Consider the following 21,467-nt stretch of genomic DNA (forward strand, 5'->3'; position numbering starts at 1 on the left):
GGGAGGGTGTCCTTAGTTTCCATGACTGAAACAAGAGAATGAACTTAATGTTCCATGTCAAATGCAAGTATGCAAATGTATTTATACAGACATGTATATATTGTATTATTGTATCTTTTTACATGTATTTTTTGCAAGGAGTGCCCTACGCTTTGGTCCCCCGTCTTTGTTGCAGTTTATGCTGAAGCCTGGAACCTTTGCTCCACTTTCAGGCTGTCCAGGGAAGTTTTAAGCGGTGAGACTTCCCAAAAGTCCAACCAATAGACACCAGCGTGGGAATGCGGGACTGAAAGGAGGAGGGACGACCGAGACTGCGCGGTGAGGGGGTGGAGAAGAGGGGCGTGGCCGAGGCTGGGGCCGCCCCGCGGGGGCTGATGCCAACTGCCAGTCCAACCGCCAGCAGGCTGGCTGGGGACTGCGGCTGCTAGCTCCCCGGAGCGTCTTTCCGTCCCGGGTCTGTGTGTGTGTGTGTCTCCGGTGTCCTCTTTCCGGCCAGCACCTCGCTCTTCGCTTCTCGGGGTTGTCTCCAGGTTCTCACTTTCTCCTTCTCCTTCACCGTCTCCCCACCCCTGGTGCCAGCCATTCTCCCGGGCTTCGGTGTCCAGACCTGAGGGCCTGCCCTGTGTCCCGTGGAAGAGCCCCTCGAGCCCAGCTCAGCCTCGAGAGCCACCGAGGAGCCTGGGTCCCGTGCAGGTGAGCGAGGTTGGAAGACAGGAAAGCCACTCCATCCCACAGGAAAGTGGGGCCCTGTCACTGTAGGGTCAGATGCCAAGGCACCATCTGCGCTTTGGAAATCCAGCCTTTGGGAAATGTTGGGTTAGAGCCATGCGGTTGGTTAGGACCTGACAATCAGAGAGCATTCTTGGCTATTTTTGTTTTCTTCCCACTGAAGCCAAACTTCAACCTTAGATGAGCGTTGTGGAGATGAAGGAGAACTGAGACAAGGAAAACCCCTCTAACTACAGAGGTATCTGTGGGCGGCACAAACAGTCGTGAGCTGGAATTTAGGAGATCTGGAGCTTGGTCCATGTTTTGCTACTGAGTGTCCTTATATAAGCTCCCCCCACCCCCAAAGCCAGGTCAGACTTTATTGTTATTCCTCACTGTACTCTTTCTCAGTAAAAGAGCAGGGAGCATTTCATAGGAAGAGGATTCTATGGCAGACATTAATTTGAATTCTTTGCTAAAATGAACAGTTCCAAAGCATTCCTGTGGCAGATTCTTCTCCATCCTTAGTTCCAAGCACATTGTATGAAATAGATGTCCATGCCAGACTATCTGTATTAACACTGCTAACGTGATCAATATAATAATAAATAAAAAATTATTGATAATAGCTAATTGTTATAGTGATAACCCACAAGTGAAATTGTAAAGACATCTGAATTTGTAGTAAGACTTCTATTTGTATAGTGCTTTAAAGTTTGAAAGTCACTTTTGAGTGGTTCTTTATATGGTTTGTCTTAAGTAGGTACTATCCACATCTTACAAACAAGGAATCTAAGGCCTAGAGAGATTCAGTAACCAGCACTAGGTCACAGTACCAAGTGGAGGTGGGACATGAATCGAGTCACATGACAAATGCTTTTCCTTTGGTCATCTCTCCACTTCCTCTCCCTTTCCTTTTCCTAGTTCTTCTATCACACTCCATGCTCATCCAGTGCTTCATTTTTATCACCTTGAGAATTCCTTTTTAGATGTTAATAGTCATGTTGGCTAAATGATTAATACTTAGATATAACTCATTATTAAAGAATTAACTTCTAAGATTTTGAAGTATCTCTCCCAGAAATGAAGAAGGATTTAAATGCTCTTAAGAAGGGGAATTATAATTGTTGTTATTGCAGTCATGCATCATGGAATGATGGCAATACCTACGAAGGAATGCATCATTAGGCAGTTTTGTTGGGTGAACATCATGACTATATATATATATATATATATATATATATATATATATATACACACAAACCTAGATGGAATAGCAGTAGGCTATATGGTACCTATATTTGAATGACCTGTATGGGATATGGAGATAGATACACACACACACACACACACACACAGTAACCTATTGTTCCTAGAGCTATGATGGACAAAACATGAGATTAAATCACATATAAAAGAAAATGGTATAAATCAGAAGACTCAGTAAACATGAGATTTGTGAGACTGCTGACAGGTAACATGGATTCTGAAGCAAAGAGAAGCATAGAAATTAAGTAACATGCCCAAGGGTATGTAGTCCTCTTGGTTCAAATAGTTTTTTAACCATTACACCAGCCTGGCTCACTCAGAAGAAAGCTTGACCCTCCCTGGCAGGAGGGCCTGAACTGGGGGAGAGAGGTACATAAAGAAGACACTCTACCTTGGCCGGTTTTTTGATTATACTGTTGAAAGCCCAAGATTGGAGGGGGGGTAGATTTTCTTTTGACTCAATGAGGCCATCTCCCCTACTCCCCATGATAGTGACCCATAGTTCCTAAGTTAAAATCAAGTGACTAAATGAATCATTCATGCACTATTGGAAATTTTTCCAAATTGACTAGAGGACTGTCGCTAAAAGCAGTACTACTTTGTCTTACAGTTCATTGCTCAGAAAGCTGCCTGAGAGATTGGTTTAAAATAATCACACCATTCCTTTGCCAGAAGCTCTAGAGTGGCTCCCTATCTGTGGGATTAAACACCTTAATAGGTATCAGAGCCTCCCAGGATCAGGAGTCTGCTGACCTCTTCAGCCCCATCACTGCTCATAGCATTTGCATTCTATCTTTATATCCTACTGTACTACTGAAAGTCTCTTTGCTGTTTTCTGTTGCCTGTAGGCTTTTCAGGTCCACTCGCTCTGCCCTTCTCCTTCTCTTCTAACATCCACTTCACTCATTTGTTCATTCAACATATAATGTACCAGGGCTGGTTCTAGGTATGAAGGTATAACAGTGAATAAAATAGATATATCTTTGCTCTTTTTGGATCTTCTCTTCTGTAGTATGTACTGAACAAGTATAATATATGAGCGATCAGAGGGTAAGAAATGGAGAAAAGAGCAGGAAAAAGGGACAGAGAAGACAAGGAAGTTGTCAGGGAAGTCCTCACTGGTTGGATGATGTTTAAATAGAGCTGAAGGAGATAAGAGAATGAGCTCTGTGGCTATCAGAAAAAGAGCTCCAGGCAGAGCATGTTAACTATATGAGGCAGGAGGTTACTTGGCCCACACTGTTGGGTGTACACCCTCTGATAGGGTGAACTAGGGAAAAATCTCCCGGCTTCTTTGATAACAAAGAAGATTGCCATTTACCTCTAAAATACAGTCGAAAATCAATATGGAGATTCCTCAAAAGACTAGGACTAGAACCACTGTGTGACCCAGCTTTACCTCTCTTTGGTGTTTATTCAAAGAATTAAAGTCAGCATATTATAGAGATACATGCATACCTATGTTTATAGCAACACAATTCACAATTGGAATCAGCCTAGGTATCTGTCAACAGATGGACAAAGAAAATGTGGTATATGTACCAAATGAAATTCTATTCAGCCATAAAGAAAAACAAATTATGTCATTCACAGAAAAATGGATGGAGCTGGAGAGCATCTTGTTAAGTGAAATAAACCAGACTCAAAGTCAAGGATTGTATTGTTACTGGCAGCCAAACCAAGGAAACTGCCTGGATCCCTGTTGGCCACCTGCCTGCATAAGAAATAGGCAATGGATGTACAAAGAAAAAATGAATTTTATGCAGTTTGATCAAAATGGGGAAAATCAGCTAGAATGTTGCTCTCTGGATTCTACAGATAACGAGGTAAATCCACTACAGAAATGAATACAATTTATAGAAACAAAAGCTAAGTGATTGGCTTATTTTGCTTAGCAAGATATTTTCTACCTCCAGTCATTTACTTGCAAATGCCATAATTTCACTCTTCTTTAAAGCTGAGTAATATTCCATTGAGTATGTATACCACATTTTCTTTATTCATTCATCTATTGAGGGACACCTAGGTTGGTTCCATAGTCTAGCTATTGTGAATTAAACTGCTATAAACATTGTTGTGGCTGTGTCATTGTAGTATGCTGATTTTAAGTCCTTTGGGTATAAACCAAGAAGTGGGATAGCTGGGTCAAATGATGGTTCCATTCCCAGTTTCTGAGGAATCTCCATACTGCTTTCCATAGTGGTTACACCAATTTGCAGTCCCACCAGCAATGTATGAGTGTACCTTTTTCACCACATCCTTGCCAACATTTATTGTTGCCTGTATTCTTGATGATTGCCATTCTGACAAGAGTGAGATGAAATCTTAGAGTAGTTTTGATTTGCATTTCTCTAATTGCTAGAGATGTTTAACACTTTTTCATATATTTCTTGACCAGTTGTATTTCTTCTTCTGTGAAGTGTCTGTTCAGTTCCTAAGCCCATTTATTGATTGGGTTATTTATATTTTTGGTGTAAAGTTTTTTGAGTTCTTTATATATCCTAGAGATTGATGCTTTATCGGAGGTGCATGTGGTAAAGATTTTCTCCCAGTCTGTAGGCTCTCTAACCAAAGGCCGAATGTTTTCTCCAGTATGTGGATGCTAATTCACATGGGGATAGGAAAGATAATAGAATGAAACAGACATTATTACTGTATGTATATATGTAACTACGTGACCAATATGATTCTGTAACATATACACTCAGAAAAATGAAATTATATCCCATCTATGTATGATATATCAAAGTGCATAAACTCATTCTGCTGTCATGTATAACTAAATAAAACAAATTAAAGAATAAAATCTAAGTGATATGCATATGTAGATTTTTAGCTAGTCTATGCTTAGCTAGATATTTTATCAGTGATAGTTTTCTTGGCAATGCATATGTAGATTTTAGCTAGTCTATGCTTAGCTAGATATTTTATCAGTAATAGTTTTCTTGGCATCTGTTCTTTGTATGAGGAAGTTTTTATCCTCAGCATGAAGAAATTCAGGAGCTCTCTGTTTTAATATGTTGTCTCTCATATGTGGGAGCGAGAGAAAAAAAAGGAAAAAATGGATTTTGTGAAAATAGAAGGTATATCTAAAAAGGACAAATTAAAAAAAGAAAAATTAAAAAAAGAAAAAAGAAGAGAGACCAATAGGGTTGAAGAATGAAATTGGGAAGAAGGAGGTTAGGGTAAGGGGAGGTATGAGGGAATGAAACTGATCAAATTATGTGCATACATGAATATGTCACAGTGCATCCTGCTATTATATATAATTACAATGTGCCAATAAAAATGAGAAGGGGAAAAAAGGGGGAAGAGAAGATCGCCTTTTATCTTAGGCTCCAGTACAGGGAGAAAATTTCTCAATAGAATTATTAATCACAGACATTCACTCAAATGGATTTGGGTTTATATTTGTTACCCAATACTCTAGAAACCCTGCACCAAGAAATTGACATTAAAAACCATCCCAGGCTGTTAAGACCCCTGGATTCTGAGCAGAATAAATGCAGAATGTCTCTGGGGAGAGACACTCTTGACATAGGCTACATAGGATTCCTACAGAGTTTTGAGAACAGATACGTCAGAGCAAGCATATTGCTTATTTTGTGTTTTGAGACCATGGTGTTACTTTTGTATGAAAAAATAAACATTTCAGTTCATCTGTGTCTTCCCTGTGCCCACCAGCAATGGAATGAAAGAAAACTTACATATAGGCTAGCATCTATGTATGGACACACACATTGAGCTGCTTCCTGTCCTTACAGAGATCATGGAAGAAGTGACATCATCCTCCTTCAACAACCCTCTGTTCCAGCAGGAAGACAAGAAAGGGATTACCTACCGGATCCCGGCCCTGCTCTATGTGCCCCCCACCTGCACGTTCCTGGCCTTTGCAGAGAGGCGTTCAACAAGCAGGGATGTGGATGCACTCTACCTGGTGCTGAGGCGAGGGTTGAGGACTGGGCACTCAGTACAGGTGACTCATCCCAGATCTAGGCCTGGGCCTTATTTTCTCTCCACAGATCTCAGTGCACTTTGGGATTTGTGCCTTTTCCCATCAATGCTAGAAAAACCCTGTGTGGGGAGCTGAGGAGGGAGAAACAGTGAAAATAGTGTCTCTCAACTGAGTGTTTTTTGTGTGCCAGGGACACATTTGATCTTCACAGCTATTCTGTGTCCTAGGTACTGTTGTCAGTCATGGTTCACCTATAAGGAAACTGAGCCTCAGAGAGGTTGCCTTTTGCTAAAGGCCAAGCAGCTATAATATAGTGGTAGGAGGAGGCTTCAAACTGAGTCTCAACTCCAGAGGCCTCCATGGCTCATTCAGATTCAGCTAACATATGGTGAGCTTTTCATTTCTATTTCCAGTAATTTGTATAAATCACCCAAGGAAGTAAACAGTATTAGTCCAATTTTGCTATTGGACTTACTTGAGACCACAGTTAGTAAATAACAATATTAGCCATATTATTACTTTTGCTAAATGCTTAATGTGAGGTATGTATTATTCTTCTCATTTCATAGGAGGAAACTGGGCCTGAGAATTAAAGCAACTTGCTTTGGGCACACATGTAATAAGTGGTATAATTGAAGCTGGAACCCTTGCCCTTAAGTAGCACATTTATACCAAAAATATAGGGAAGAAAGAATAATTGCTGCTCTTAGGCATGGAAGCCCCGAAGTTATTTCAGACCCCATATTTCTTCTTGTTGCCTTCCTTACTCCCAGAGTGGCTGAAGTGAGGATCAGAGAAGGCAATGGCTTTGAGAGTCTTGTTTAAAAAATGTATGGCTGTGTCTCTGCCCATAATAGGTACTTTAATCTCCCTAACCTACCCTACTTTTCTACCTACAGATATCTGAAATCTTACCATTAAACCTTCAGATTTATAGCAGATATCTTCTTTTGTTACAGTGCAAATGTTATTGTGTTTAAAATGGGCCTTGCCAACAACCATATTCTTGCTTTTGGTGTCATTGACTCACATTTCCAATCCCTGAAACCTTGAGTTATCTTCATGGCTCCCCAGGATAAGGCTCCTTTCTTGAATAACTGGCCTCCAAAGAGGCCTACTTCTGCATCCCAGCAGAATGTGGATATCTAGCTATTTAATTTTCTTTCGGACAGCCATGACCTGTGGTCATGTTGTCTGCTTTCTTATCAAAGCCAGAGAACTGTTAAGCATTTTTTGTAATCAAACTTTATCTGTTATATAACCTCACTGCCCAGTAGTCAAATACATTCACAAAATTTGTCCATTTTAACTCTTCTCTCTTATTTTATTTACTTTCATCTTCTGTTTTACTTAACCAAAGAGTCTTGAAGTTAGAAAAATCATTATCTCAATGTCTTTTCCAATCTGGAAATATGTATTCCACTGATAACTATAATAGCTTAGTGGGTAAAGTTGTTTCTTTGGAGTTAGTAAAGACCTACATTTATTGGCTGTCTGACCTTAAATACTGTTTCATCATCTGTAGGATGTAACTGATGATACAAATTATACAACAAGAACAACACTAGTTATTTCCCAGAAAGGGCCTGCTTGCATAACTCTTTAAATGAAGACTCTAATCCTGTGGCAACTTAAATTTTCTTTTAAATGAGGTAATCTCTACCTTTCTATAATTATTCATCGATCTTGTTCTGCCTTCTAGAGCGGTCAGTATCTATACATAATATAGATAAAGTCCCTTTGGTAGAGAGCTTACTCTTTGAAGTACCTGGAAGCTATGTTCATGCCCTTTGAGTCTTCTGTTTTCTGGGATAAGCAGCTTTCTTTCTTTTAGTGGCTCTTTAGGCAGTGGTCCTAGTTTGATTTCTGGTCTCTTACTGACTTTGGGATCTGGTCTGAGATGTCAGTGTCTGTTTTCAAAAGTGTAGTATTCAGAATTGAAGTTAAACTTCAATATAGACTGGTCAGCTCAGCAATGAGGAAGGCTGTCTACTCATGTCTGTCTTACCTTGAATCCTTTAATGCAGCCTAAGGTGAAATAGCATCTACTGTTTTGACAGCTGCATGACACAGTTGACTAATATTGAATAGATGGTCAGCTGAAACTTCTTAAGTCTTTTTCTTTCCTTTTTTTCATTTTTTAATTGTGGTAAGAGATATCTAATGTAAAACTTACATCTTAACCATTTTAGTGTTAATTTTATTAACACTGTACAGCTAATCTCTAGAACTTTTTTTATCTTTCAAAACTGAGACTCTGTATCTATTAAACACTCCCCACTTCTCCTTCTCCCCAGCCACTGACAACCACTACTGTACTTTCTATTTCTAAAAATTAGGCTATTACAAATACCTCCACATAAGTGGAATCATACAATGCTCATTTTTTTGTGATGGTTTATTTTATTTAGTATAATAATGTCCTCAGAGTTCATCCATGTCAGAATTTTCTTTGTATTTAAGGCTGAATAAAATACCATTGTAGTATAATTTTGCTTATCCATTCATTTGTTGAAGGACATTGAGTTGTTCCACCTATTGGCTGTTATAAATAACATTACATTGAGTAAGGGTGTGCAGATAGCTCTTTGAGACTCTGTTTTTTTTTGGGGGGGGGGGATATATTTCCATAAGGGAATTGCTAGAACATAAAATAATTCTATATTTAATTTTCTGAGGAAGTAACTACTGTTTTTCATATTGGCCACAATATTTTATATTCCCACCAATGGTGTAAAAGTGTTTTGGTTTCTTCACACCCTTGCCCAAACTTATTTTTTTATAGTAGCCATTCTTATGGGTGTGAGATGAGATCTCATTGTTTTTTTTTTGTTGTTGTTGTTTGTTTTGTGTCAGGGCCTCGTGCTTTCTAGGCAAATGCTTTACCACTATGCCACAACCCCATAGTGTGGATATAATTTGTTTCCCTAATGGTTAGTGATGTGAGCATCTTTTTTTCCCCCACTTTTTTATTGGTGCATTATAGTTGTACGTAATGAGGTACACAATATAACAATATAATTTGGCCAATGTCATTCCCCAATATTCCCCCTTTTTCCATCCCTCCTCCCTCCCCATCCCTTTCTTCCCTTCTACTCTTCCTTCAATTTTTATAGGAAACCCCCCACCTTTCTTTTCCTTTTTCCAGTTTTTCCAGTAAGTATCTTTTTATATGCTTTTCAGCCATTCCATCTATTCTTTTTTTTTAAAAGAGAGAGAGAGAGAGAAGAAGAAGAAGAAGAAGAAGAAGAAAGAGGGAGGGAGAGAGAGAGAGAGAGAGAGAGAGAGAGAGAGAGAGAGAGAGAGAGAGAATTTTGTTTTAATATTTATTTTTTAGTTTTCGGCGGACACAACATCTTTGTTTGTATGTGGTTCTGAGGATCAAACCCGGGCCGCACGCGTGCCAGGCGAGCATGCTACCGCTTGAGCCACATCCCCAGCCCCTACATCTATTCTTTAATCAGGTTTCTTATCCCAGTCCTTGAGCTCACAACCTGTTTTATCTGTCAAGCCTTAGCTTGTTTGTTATGTCTCCATTGCTCCAGTTGGTTTAGATCATTTTGGATTCTAAAGTTTCAGTCCTTTGTTTACAGTTTCTTCTACTTTTGTATCAACTGTGCATTAGACATATCTGGCCCAAATCATTTTCTTTTCTTAGCCAACAAGGATGACTGAGCTTCTTTGACTCCCCAGCTGCTCAATGATTAAGTTGACTTTATCCCTTACCTTTGAGTTGGTTAGAGTGTGCAAGGTATTCTGATAACAGAAGGGGCTGCCCAAGAAATCCTGAGTTTTCTGTCTCTAACCTAGTTCAAGGAAGGGTTTTTAATCCAGGAGTCTTAGAGTAGATCCCTCTGTGGGATGGGAGTAGCTCTAGAAAACTCTTATGGTCCAGTATGACTGAGATTCTGAGCTGAACTTTGCCCATTCATGCAGAAATTAAATTTTTTGAGAATTTATTTTTTATCTTGGATAGTTAATGATTACACACATGAAGGTGTCTATTTCTTCATATTCTTACCAATAGAATATTATCAAACTGTATGGTTTTTGCCATATGATTTTGTGATATGAAAATATTGTGTCAGTTTAATTTTAATTTATATTTCTTTTTTGTGTGTGAGATTGAACATTCTTTAGTTTTTTCCCTCTTTCTTTCAGTTGTATTAGCTTGTCCTTAGCCCATTTTTATTAGGGTTCTGAAAAATTTCCTACAAACTTATAGCATTATTTTAAAAATATATTAAGGAGATTAGGCCTTTCTTTGTGATATGTCTGATTAGGCATTATCTCATTGTATCCTTATAATACTCCTCTGCGTAGATGTTTTTAAATTCTTCATTTAGTTGGTAAAGAGATTGAGGGAAAATAAGACTGAGAAGCTCACCCAATGTCTCACAATGGCAATGCAAGCAGGGTTAGAATGAGATATCTCTGATTTTGTGCTTGAGCTTTTAATAAAGCTGTTGTGAATTGCCTCCCCAGGGTAGCACAGGAAGGAAAAAAAAAATTTGTCTTAAATTTCCCTATATTCATCTAAAACTTCTCTGTTTTCCTGCCTGGCTTTGCTTTGCTTGTTTTCTTCTTCCTTTTTTCCTTCCTTCCTTTCTTATTTACTTTTATTATTTTTTAATTATAGTTTTATGTTAGAGTATATTTTTTTCAAATATATTTACTTTATTTATTTTTATGTGGTGCTGAGGATCGAACCCAGTGCCTCACATGTGTGAAGCAAGCGCTCTACTGCTGAGCTATAACCCCAGCCCCCTTATTTATTTATTTATTTGTTTGTTTATTTATGGTACTGAGGATTGAACCCAGGAACTCTACCACTGAGCTATATCCCCAGCCCTTTTATTTATTTGTTTTTATTTTGAGATAGAATTTGCTATATTAATTGAGGTTGGCCTCAAACCTGGGATCCTACTGCTCAACCTCCCAGGTAGCTAGGATTATAGGTGAGTGCCACTACACCTAGCCTTGCTTTTCTTCCTTTTCTCTTTTTTCCTTCCTTTTCTTTTTCTCTCCCCTCTTCTTTCCTTCTCTTTGCAATTCTCCTTCCTTTTTTGCCTTTCTTTTTTGTAAAATTTTATTTAGTTACTGTCATGTGCCAGGCACTAGACTTAACAAAATTAGTGCAATTTGGTTTCTACCCTCACATGTCTCATAATCTAGGCAGGGAGACAGTTACAAAAAATGTGCAATGTTTTATAATTTCTGTAACTTACAGGGAATGCTTCACAAAGGAGGTGACTTTTGAGTTGGATATTGGAGGATGATTTGGAAATCCAGAGAAAGCAAGGAACAGCATTTCAGACAGAAGGGACCACATTTATGATATCTAGCCATGTCTTTTTCCAACTTTATAGGTCATCCTACAGTACTTGAGAATTTGGGGACTACTTGGGCCTTTAGAATTTTGTAGATTTTAGGGCTGGGGATGTGGCTCAGTGGTAGAGCATTTTCCTGGCATGCATGAGACTATGGATTCAATGTTTGGTACTACAAAAAAAGAATAATTTTGTACATTTCAGTATTATTTATTTTTCTGTTTATGAAAAGTACCAATGCTTTTAATGAGCCTCATATCTTACATTAGCATTTTACTCCCCCTGTCTCTCCTTTCCTCTTGACTAGTGGGGACCCCTGAAGCCACTGGTGGAAGCCAGTTTACCTGGGCATCGGACCATGAACCCCTGTCCTGTGTGGGAGCAAAAGAGTGGCTGTGTGTATCTGTTCTTCATCTGTGTGCGGAACCATGTCACCGAACGTCAACAGATTATGTCAGGCAAGAATGCTGCTCGCCTCTGCTTTGTCTGCAGTCAGGATGCTGGATGCTCGTGGAGTGAGGTGAGGGACTTGACTGAAGATGTCATCGGCTCAGAGTTGAAGCACTGGGCCACATTTGCTGTGGGCCCAGGGCATGGCATCCAGCTGCAATCAGGGAGGCTGGTCATCCCTGCATATGCCTACTATTTCCCTTGTCGGTGCCTTTGTTTCACACTACCATGTAAAACAAGGCCTCATTCCCTGATGATCTACAGTGATGACTTCGGGGTGACATGGCATCATGGTAAGCTCATTAGACCTTTGGTGACAGTGGAGTGCCAAGTGGCAGAGGTGACCAGGAAGGCTGCTCATCCTATGCTCTATTGCAGTGCCCGGACACCAAACAGGTACCGGGCAGAGGCTCTCAGCACTGATCATGGTGAATGTTTTCAGAGACAGACCCTGAGCCCACAGCTCTGTGAGCCCCCACATGGCTGCCAAGGCAGTGTAGTGAGTTTTCGGCCCCTGGAGAACACACTTAGATGCCAGCACACAGGTGGCAAAGATGCTCCTACCATTCAGGAGAGCCCTCTGCTGGACAATTCACTGAGGCTGGAGGAAGGTGCTGGAACAGCATCAGAAACATGGCTCTTATACTCACACCCAACTAGTAAGAAACGAAGAGTTGACCTGGGCATCTACCTCAACCAGAACCCCTTGGAGATTGACCACTGGTCTCACCCTTGGATCTTGCACTGCGGGCCCTGTGGCTACTCTGATCTGGCCGCTGTGGAGGAGGAGGGCTTGTTTGGATGTTTGTTTGAGTGTGGGACCCAGTGTGAATGTGAGCAAATAGCCTTCCGTCTGTTTTCAGACCAAGAGATCCTGAGCTGCATATAGGGGATCTGCACCATTCCTGGTAGGAACCTGAGCCAATTCAAGACAAATAATTCACTGACTTTTCCATAGAAGAGAATGGCAGCCACAGCCAGGATAACAGAGGTTACTGAGGTATACAGAGAATCAAACCCTTAATATTGTGCTCTCTGCCTTTTTTTCATTTCTTCTCCAAAGAGCAAAATGAAAAATTCTCCATAGCTCCTGCAGTCAAAAGATCACTGAATTGGCCGGTTTTAGAATATTGGACTTGTTACCTGAACTTTCTGGGCCTCAGGTGTCCATCTGTAAAATGAGAGAATTGATTCTGTGATCTCCTGTCTTCCCATTACTGGGAGAAGCAGAGAACCTATATGTTCCATGATTAGCAAGTCCTGGTTGCATAAGGATTCTGCTCAGAATGGGCACCAGAGGACTTTCTTTTCAAATGACTCTTCCCTAATCATCTTATAAGGTTACACACAGGGGTCGAGGCAAGAAGAAAGACCTGGATTTGTTTTTCATATTTAATAACAAAACACCCTTACCCTTCTAATCATGCTCCAAGCTTTGCAGGCTGTCCATCTTAGAGGAATTGAGCAAGACAGCAGAATCATGAGGTTGCCTACTTTCTCCAGCTTTGCAGCTCTGCTCAACCTTCCCTTCCTTATCCAGAAAACATTTCCTGGGAGAAAAATGAGAAACCAGCAGCCCTTGATGATGGTGCTTTCTGCTTCTGATATCATTATCTTGATGAAAATGAGCCTGATGTTAATTTTCCCATCAGAGTGATTCCTGTTGGGAAAAGGACATAGGTTTAGGATATTAGAACACTGGACAAACCAGGCATGTTGGTATACATCTATGTCCCAGCTACTCAGGAGGCTGAGACAGGAGGACCCCTTGAACTCAGGAGTTCAAGGCCAATTTGGGCAATATAGAGAGACCATATCTCTAAAAACAAAACAAAAAAATGGACAAAACTTCCTATGGTCCCTTCAAGGAGCTCACAGTTTATGGAGCTAGAAAAGGAATTAGATTTGAGAAAAATTTGCTGATGGTGGATAGTTGGTAGATACTGGGCTCTAAATTGGGATGATGGTAACTCCTGATGTCATTGTTTTAATTGCATCTTCAGTATACCTGGAGTCCTCTGTCCAAGGGCTTGTCCAGGCGGCTGGGTTTTCCCCAAGTTGGTTTTATTCAGAATGTTTTTGTGGCACAGCCTCTCCTTTATCATTGGGGAAGGTCCTCACCCATTAGAAGGTCATGGGCTGTAAACCTCTAAATCAGGCCTAGTTGTTTGGACCTATTGGAATTGCTACTTTTGAAGTGGGGATGACTCTCCATCTAAGACTTTTGGGGCTGAACTTACTTAGTCAGTCATGGGTATCTCACATGATATTACAATGATTGCTTCTATCTTAGATTGTTTCCCTAATAGGCTGTTATTTTATGACAGAAAATTTACCATGAGATTTATTTTTTGTCTCTATCTTTCTCCCTATTTAAGGAGGATAATGCCTTAAACTCAAGCTAAATATTTTTTGGTGCTAGGTAATGATCATGAAGAGTAAGCCTAGTTATGGGATGCAGCTAGGAGGCTAGAGTTGTAGTTATACAAGGCAGGTAAAGAATGTCATACTTGAGCATATTGCTTAAGACTGTAACTTTGAATGGATTTTAAAAATCCACTTAGCCTTGCATACATTTGCCAAAGTAATCTTCTTAGTACAGTTATGATCTTCATCCATTTGTGTGTACATTTATTTAAATATTTCTTGAGTGGCTCTGCATAATGCAAGGTACTTCTGTTGTCATTTCTTGGTTCAAAATCATTTGTGGCTCCCATTGCTTACTAAAGTTTAAACAGCCTGACATGCAGGACCTTCCAGTTGGGGATTAAAAATAATACATTAATACTTCCCTTTTCTTCCTTATATGAAGCCCACTATCAGGGAAGACCTTTGTCAAGCTGGCCAAGTGAAGGGTGGCAGGGGCCTAGGGGTGGGCAGGGTTGGTGGTATAGGGAGGAATTGAGGAAGAGGAGAGTTAAAAAAGCATTTCTACCTCCTCCTAAGAGGTAGAAATGACTTGCTCAGCAAAGCTTTCCTGAGCACTACACCCCCAACTAGATAGGGACTGGAAGGATGGCTAATTCTAAACCAGGGATAAGAACATCCAGACTTCTTTAGGATTGTCTAAAGGAGTCAAGGAAGGGATCTTGGTCATGTGCCAGCATGGGCCAAAGCTGTGTAACATCAGTATTCATAAGATATCCATCTCTTAATTGCCCCTCACCCTGTACTCCTCCCTTACCTCATTTGTTCTCCTTAATGGCTAGCAGTGAAACTTTTAACTGGAAAAGGGCTTATGTGCTTACTTAAGGAATGAGGAAATCCAGAATGAGGCCTAGAGTGGGTGATGGCAGCTGTGAAGAAAAAGATCAGCAGATATGAGTCTGTCACCTTTAGGAAGGGAGAGAATGTGGCCCAGTTGTGAAGCCTGGGCTGGAGAGATGGTGTAGGTGGTAGCTGCTGTGAAGAAGAAATGACAAAAGGCTGGGGATGTTTCCTGAAACCCATGGGAAGGGAGAGAACCCTGCACAGGCCTGCAGCTTAGCCTGAGAGGAGGGTCAACCTAGCCCTATACCAAGCTAACTTAACTTGGCCATGCTAAGTGAACAATAAATACAGCTATAGGCACTCCAGTGCTGGTGCCAATCACCCAAGGCCTTTAGGGCCCTGGGACCTACCCTAAGTAAGCTCATTTCAGCTACACTTTGGATGGTAGAGTGGAAAAGATAGGGAAAGTGGTGACAGCTGTGAAGAAAAGAGGAAAGCAGAAGTGTACCTCTTGGGACCAAATTATCCTTTGCCCTCCAAAGCCCACCGTCCTGTTCCTTGGAGAATGGATGCATCCAGCATACATGACCTACCACTAGGTGTGCACCCAGATCAACTGCCCACCCATTCAAACTGTTGATCCTACTCATGTTCCTTAACTCCTCAGCTCTTTAATATTTATCTCAGGTCCTTGTTGTTTTGTGCTTTGTTTGTACCTGTTTTTCCTGGTGACCAGTTTCCCCTCAGGTGGCCAAAGATGTTTGTGACTATAGCCAGAGATAAGAAACTTTTCATTTTGCCTGTTGGGTAATCCAAAGGACCCATAGGGGTCAACCCAAGGCTGTAGGATTGATATCTCCATCTGGATCTGGCTGCTGTCTTCCCCAGTAGGCTATAAGTGTCCCTACTGCATTATTGGAAGAGATGTCATGTCATTCATCTCTGTGCTGTCAGAGGCTGTACTCTTGAGTTTCGTTTTGATTCTTCCACAGGCTGCTCTGTATATACTTCTCTAGGCCTCTGCTAGGCTGGAGACTTCTGAGATCCAAGTCTGTCTGACTACTCTCTGTCCTTTTTACCTTGAAAAAATATATATGAAATGACTTATCTATAAATACATACTTTTTCTACTACATTTGGAATTCCTTGAAAGTAAGGACTGTTTGATTGCTTTCTTTGTCCTCTGAACCCAGTATAGGGTCTGGAAAAGAGTGGACAGTAGAAAAGACAGGCTAAGTGAATGAATGAGTCGGCCTTCTGGAACTAACTAAGGAGGCCCAGAGGGAGTTCTGCTACAAGGAGGATATTATGTCTCTCTATAGTTGCACAATATTCAAAACCTGCTGAATGCTCACCCTAAATGAATGTTCTCTGCCCTGGCCTGCTTCCATGTTAGTCATAGTATTTCCTGGGAATGGGCTTTTCTTTGGCTTGGTCCTGCCAGATGTTCTCCAAATTATAGCCCAAGCCTAAACCCAAGCTATGATTCAGGGTTCTCATTTCACAGGTATTTCCCCTCTGTCCCCGATTAGATTTTCTGTAATTGCCACTTTTCTAGGACTCCAAGGAAGATGCTGAGACTCAGCATGTTCTGAGTGGTCTTGGCTTTATGATGCCAAGTACCAAAAATACTCCTTGTATCATAAAACTACCACCACTCTTAAAGAGTAAAAAGCTTAATTTTGTTGACCACTGTTTTTTGGTTAAGGAAACTGAGATGATGATCATCCTACTATCTATTCCCAACTTCAAAAATGAATTTGAGGCAGTTCTTTTCACAAGAACTTTTACTTTTAGAAAACCTTAATAATAACAATCCATTGTGCCTTTACACATTGCCATTTGAACATAGTTGACTGTGAAGGGAAGCAGGGCAGGGGCTATCAAGACTAACTCAATAGCAGGCTATTTAAATAGAGGATTCAGGGTGTACAGGGTCACAATGACCCCAGATCCAGTGCTCATCACTGCATGTCTTATGTATTTCAAAACACTTTAAAGTTATTATCAAGCTGTAGTTGAAAAGCCCACAAATGTTTACCTAAACGTAATGAATGGGCTTTAGTTTTAACTTCTGATTTTAACCGAATTTCTGTTAGTTCCATTGGGATGCTTATAAGGCACTACTGGATTTGGCCATATATTTTAGCACAACTTCTTGTGTTCTGTCAGATCAGTCGGTTAAATTCACTTTTGAAAAGGCTTCAAATGGGCAAATCTTTTGCTATAATACTGAGAGTCCTATATGATCAAACAAATAAAGTTTGGAGAACTACTAATTTACCTCTTTTTTTTTTAAATTTTTTTATTGTTGGCTGTTCAAAACATTACATAGTTCTTGATAAATCATATTTCACACTTTGATTCAAGTGGGTTATGAGCTCCCATTTTTACCCCATATACAGATTGCAGAATCACATCAGTTACACATCCATTGATTTACATATTGCCATACTAGTGTCTGTTGTGTTCTGCTGCCTTTCCTATCCTCTACTATCCCCCCTCTCCTCCCCTCCCCTCCCCTCTTCTCTCTCTGCCCCCTCTACTGACATTCATTTGTCCCCCTTGTTTTATTTTTCCCTTATAATTTACCTCTTAAAGTAGTTTACAGTAATTACTTATATAATCATTTAAAAATCTGGTGCTCTGTTTTATTTTTACATGTTTTATTAGATGGCTTAATGTCTGAAGGGCTTTGGGGCTTGAGAGGAATACTCAAGTCTGCTATGTAAACTTTAGTAGTGAACATTATTGAACTCATATCAAAATATTAAAACCTTTAAAATATTTATACAGTAATAAATTTGATTAAAACTGCCTTAAATATAAATACCAATTATAAATTAAGTAGACCTGATCCTTTTTTTTTTTGATACTGAGGATTGAATTCAGGGGCACTCAACCACTGAGCCACATCCCTAGTCCTATTTTGTATTTTAGAGTCAGAGTCTCACTGAGTTGTTTAGTGCCTCACCATTGCTGAGGCTGGCTTTGAACTTGCAACCTTCCTGTCTCAGCTTTCTGAGTTGCTGGGATTACAGGTGTGCACCATTGCACCTGGCTTAGAGCTGATCCTTTTTGAAAAGTTCAAGCACTATAAATATAGGTAAAATATAACTAATCCAGTTACCATAAAATATACCCTTATACCAAAATGGAGTACAAGAGTTGATGCCATGGATTTACATTTTGAGAGTTCGAATTTTTAAACCTCCCCAGGCTTTTAGTAACTTTATTAGGGTCTCTCTACTCTCACCTTCCTAGGGATTTAGTAATAGCAGTACCAAAGAAAAAGAATACCTGCCATTTTAGACAAGCTGTCCAATAGGCACATTGAACTGGTAAGTTGTTGGCTAGAACCACAGACAAATATCCTTGACCAGTGGAAAAATGCCTGCATGCATTAGAAACAGAATAGAGTCAGGAAGCATCCTGATGCCATCCACTTGGGCTCTTCACTGTTGTGAGAACCAAAGACCCCCTGACCTTTATTTTATTTTTTAAGCTACTGTGAGTTGGATATATATAACTTGCAACCCAAAGAATTTAAATATCCATTCTCACTGAAAATTTGATTACTTGGTACCATGACCTGTTAGTCACTACCTGCAGATGAAATATAAGCCGTAAGTAATTAGCTGTCAATACAGTCTACTAAAGTTTGACAGTATTATGTAAAAGGTACGTTACCAAGAGAGACATTGGGATAGACTGCAGAGGACCTTACTTGGAGGAACAGGAAGCTTAGGATCCTTGTTCTAGAGTTAGCCACTAACCTGCTGTATGGCTTTGTCTGAGTTACTGGCTCTCTCTGGAAAGCAGTTTATTCAACTTTAGCATGAGCACATCCATGTCCTCCTGCCTCACCAGGGATTGTGTGCGCTTGCTAGGCCAGTAAATTCTGAAATTTATGTTATATAAATGGGAAGATAAATTGCCTTTATCTGACCTTTGGTCTTCATGACCCTCAGCACTGGCAGCATGTGATGTTTGAGTGCTAAGAATGAATTACAGAGGAGAGAGGGTGGCAGGGCCCACTGAGGAGGGCACTGAAAGGCTGACAGCCATCCCTTGAGGAAACTGCAGGCCTGATGGTTTTGACCAACCTTCTGACTTTTCCCTGTATCTTTTGCTTCCTTACTATAAGGAATTACCTAATCTAGGTATGGAAGAGGCCACAAGTAGTCAGAAAGGGACTTGGTCTGCCTCATCTGTCCTGTGTGCCTACTAGAAGGCCAGCGTATTATAGGAAAGAAAGGTGCAAGGAGAATAACATTTGTAAAGTGCCTACTGCATGCTTTGAGTTATATATTCTCTTGTTAACTCTTTAGAGAGAGAAATATATTTCAGTGTTACACACCCAGTAAGTAATGAAGACAGAACTGATTCCAAACCTCTGTCTAGGTCATTCAGCAAAGAAGAGGCAGAAGTGGGATGATGCTTACTTCACAAGTTGATATGAGGAGAGTGGTGTTGCCTAAGTCCTTGGAGCATGGTGGGCATTTAGCAGCTGGTAAGAAGCTGAAGGTGATGGTCCCTGGAGCAGTGGGTCTCACTGTGTGCTCAAACCAAAGTCATCCTTTTTTGTTTTATCCAAGAGAAATGCATTTCTTTTTCTCCTTGGAAGCCCAGATCTACTGGAATCATATCCCAGTGTCCCCAACCTTTAGAGCAGCTGCCTTTTCAAAATCCAGAGTCATTCTAAACATAGATTTTGTTGTCATCAACTAGGAATGGAACCAGAAATGAGAGCATGGATTCCCTGAAGGGGTAAACATAGAACTTGATAACAGGTGAAGCCGACTTAGTGCCAATGGGAAGCCCAGGGGCCTGCAGGCACTGGGCAGCTCTCTGAGCCACAATTTGGAAATAGATTTTTGTGTTTGGCTTTAGCTAGCAGTGCTGCCTCAGTCTTTCCCCACTGTGGGCCAGTCTCTTGAGCTGTACCCGGTAGCTAGGTCTGAGCTCCCAAGCAAGGTGAATAGTCCTCCATATTCTCTCATCTTTGTAATAACAACAACAAAAAAAAAGCAAGGCATCATTGTCCCCAAGCTACAAATGAGGAAACTGAGCATTGAAAAGGTTAAATGGGCAAGTATCTTTATAGTTTCTTCATCTATAAAAACCAGGGTAATAAAAGTCCCTCATAGTGTTGTGAGGATCAAGTGATACAATATTAAAACTTAGATAAAAGTTTAAAAGTATCTGGTACATAGTAGGTGTCCAGAGAATGGAAGCTTCTGGGACTTTTGTTTTTTCCTGTAGTAATTATATTAGCCCATCACATGTGCACAGTGGGTGCTAGAGCTAAATGCTTGTGTCTCCCTTAATTCATATGTTGAAATTTAACAAGGTGATGATATTAAGAAAACGGGCCTTTAGGGAGTAATTAAGTCATGAGGGCTTGTCCTCAAGAAAGGGACTGGGGCCCTCATAAAAAGCCTAAAGAAGCTTATTAGCCCCTTTGTCCATGTGAGGATGCAGTTACAGGGTGCAAGCTGTGAGGCAGAAAGCAAGTCTTTGCTAAATCTTCAGTCACAAAATCTGCTGGCCTTGATCTTGAACTTTCTAGCCTCTAGAACTGTGAGAAATAAACTTCTGTTGTTTATGAATTATCTAGCCTAAGGCATTTTTGTTATAGCAGCCTGAACTAAGTGTAATTAGCAGTACTTTTCAAACTTATTCTTGCTTATGAATCACCTGGGTAGATTAAAAAAAAAAAAGATTCTCAGCCCCCCATCCTCAAGTTTCCTTCCCCAAGAATCTAATTCAGTAGATCTGGGGTAGGGCCTGAGGATTTGCACTTATAATGAGCTATCAAGGAATGCTGATGCTGCGTGCCAACGGACCACTCTTTGAATAGAATTCAGTTGCAATGCTTACCTCTCCATCTATTCCCTCACCTAACTTCTACTCATTCTCCCCATGAGGTAGGAGGAACAGTGTCTGTTACTTGAATGTTCATGTGAAACCAAGCTCCATTTCCCAAATAGGTGTCTAACTTAAGTCCCTAGCCTGCCAGTCAGCTGTATTCTTGCTGGGTTAGAAAGTCAGCTTTCCTATGACTTGGCAATTGCCTGGGTTTCCTACTAATATTCCTACCTAATCTCATGGAGATTATAAAAGTGATACTATAGTTTGGACACAGACTTGGGCCTGTTGGGCACAAGGTGCTTTTCCATGTGTAAGACAGGTTTACATGGCCCCAGGACTCAGCCAAGGACTGTGTAGGTGGTAGACAAAGAGACCTTGAGTTAGTTGAGCTGCTGAGGACTCAGTTCTGTGAAAAGGGGTTTTATATGCCTGCAAAAAGGGAGAATAAGGGTCAGGGCATGTGAGTCGTCTAGAGAATTGCCAAGCTAAAGATTGCTGAACTCCATGGATTTGTGAGTCAAGTCTGAGACTCAGGAATCGAGGATGGGTTACAAGATTCCTATCAGACAATAACCTGACACTATGTAAGGTCTGGACTGTTATATTCCCTCTCAGTGGTTACATTGTGTGTGGCCACAAGGCAGAGGTCCTCCTGACTGCCTTTTGATACT

The 21,467-nt window shown here is 40.5% G+C and overlaps 1 protein-coding gene across 1 annotated transcript; it reads left to right on the forward strand.

Annotated features, from left to right (window-relative positions):
• Positions 1-617: 617 nt before the first annotated feature.
• Positions 618-20,534, forward strand: Neu3 (neuraminidase 3). Its single transcript, XM_027942686.2, has 4 exons — positions 618-693; positions 5,742-5,953; positions 11,570-11,782; positions 19,327-20,534. Exons 2-4 carry the CDS (start codon positions 5,747-5,749, stop codon positions 19,651-19,653), a joined length of 747 nt encoding a protein of 248 aa, XP_027798487.2. The 5' UTR covers positions 618-693; positions 5,742-5,746; the 3' UTR covers positions 19,654-20,534.
• Positions 20,535-21,467: the final 933 nt, after the last annotated feature.

Source organism: Marmota flaviventris, chromosome 9, assembly GCF_047511675.1.
Source record: "Marmota flaviventris isolate mMarFla1 chromosome 9, mMarFla1.hap1, whole genome shotgun sequence".
NCBI lineage: Eukaryota > Metazoa > Chordata > Mammalia > Rodentia > Sciuridae > Marmota > Marmota flaviventris.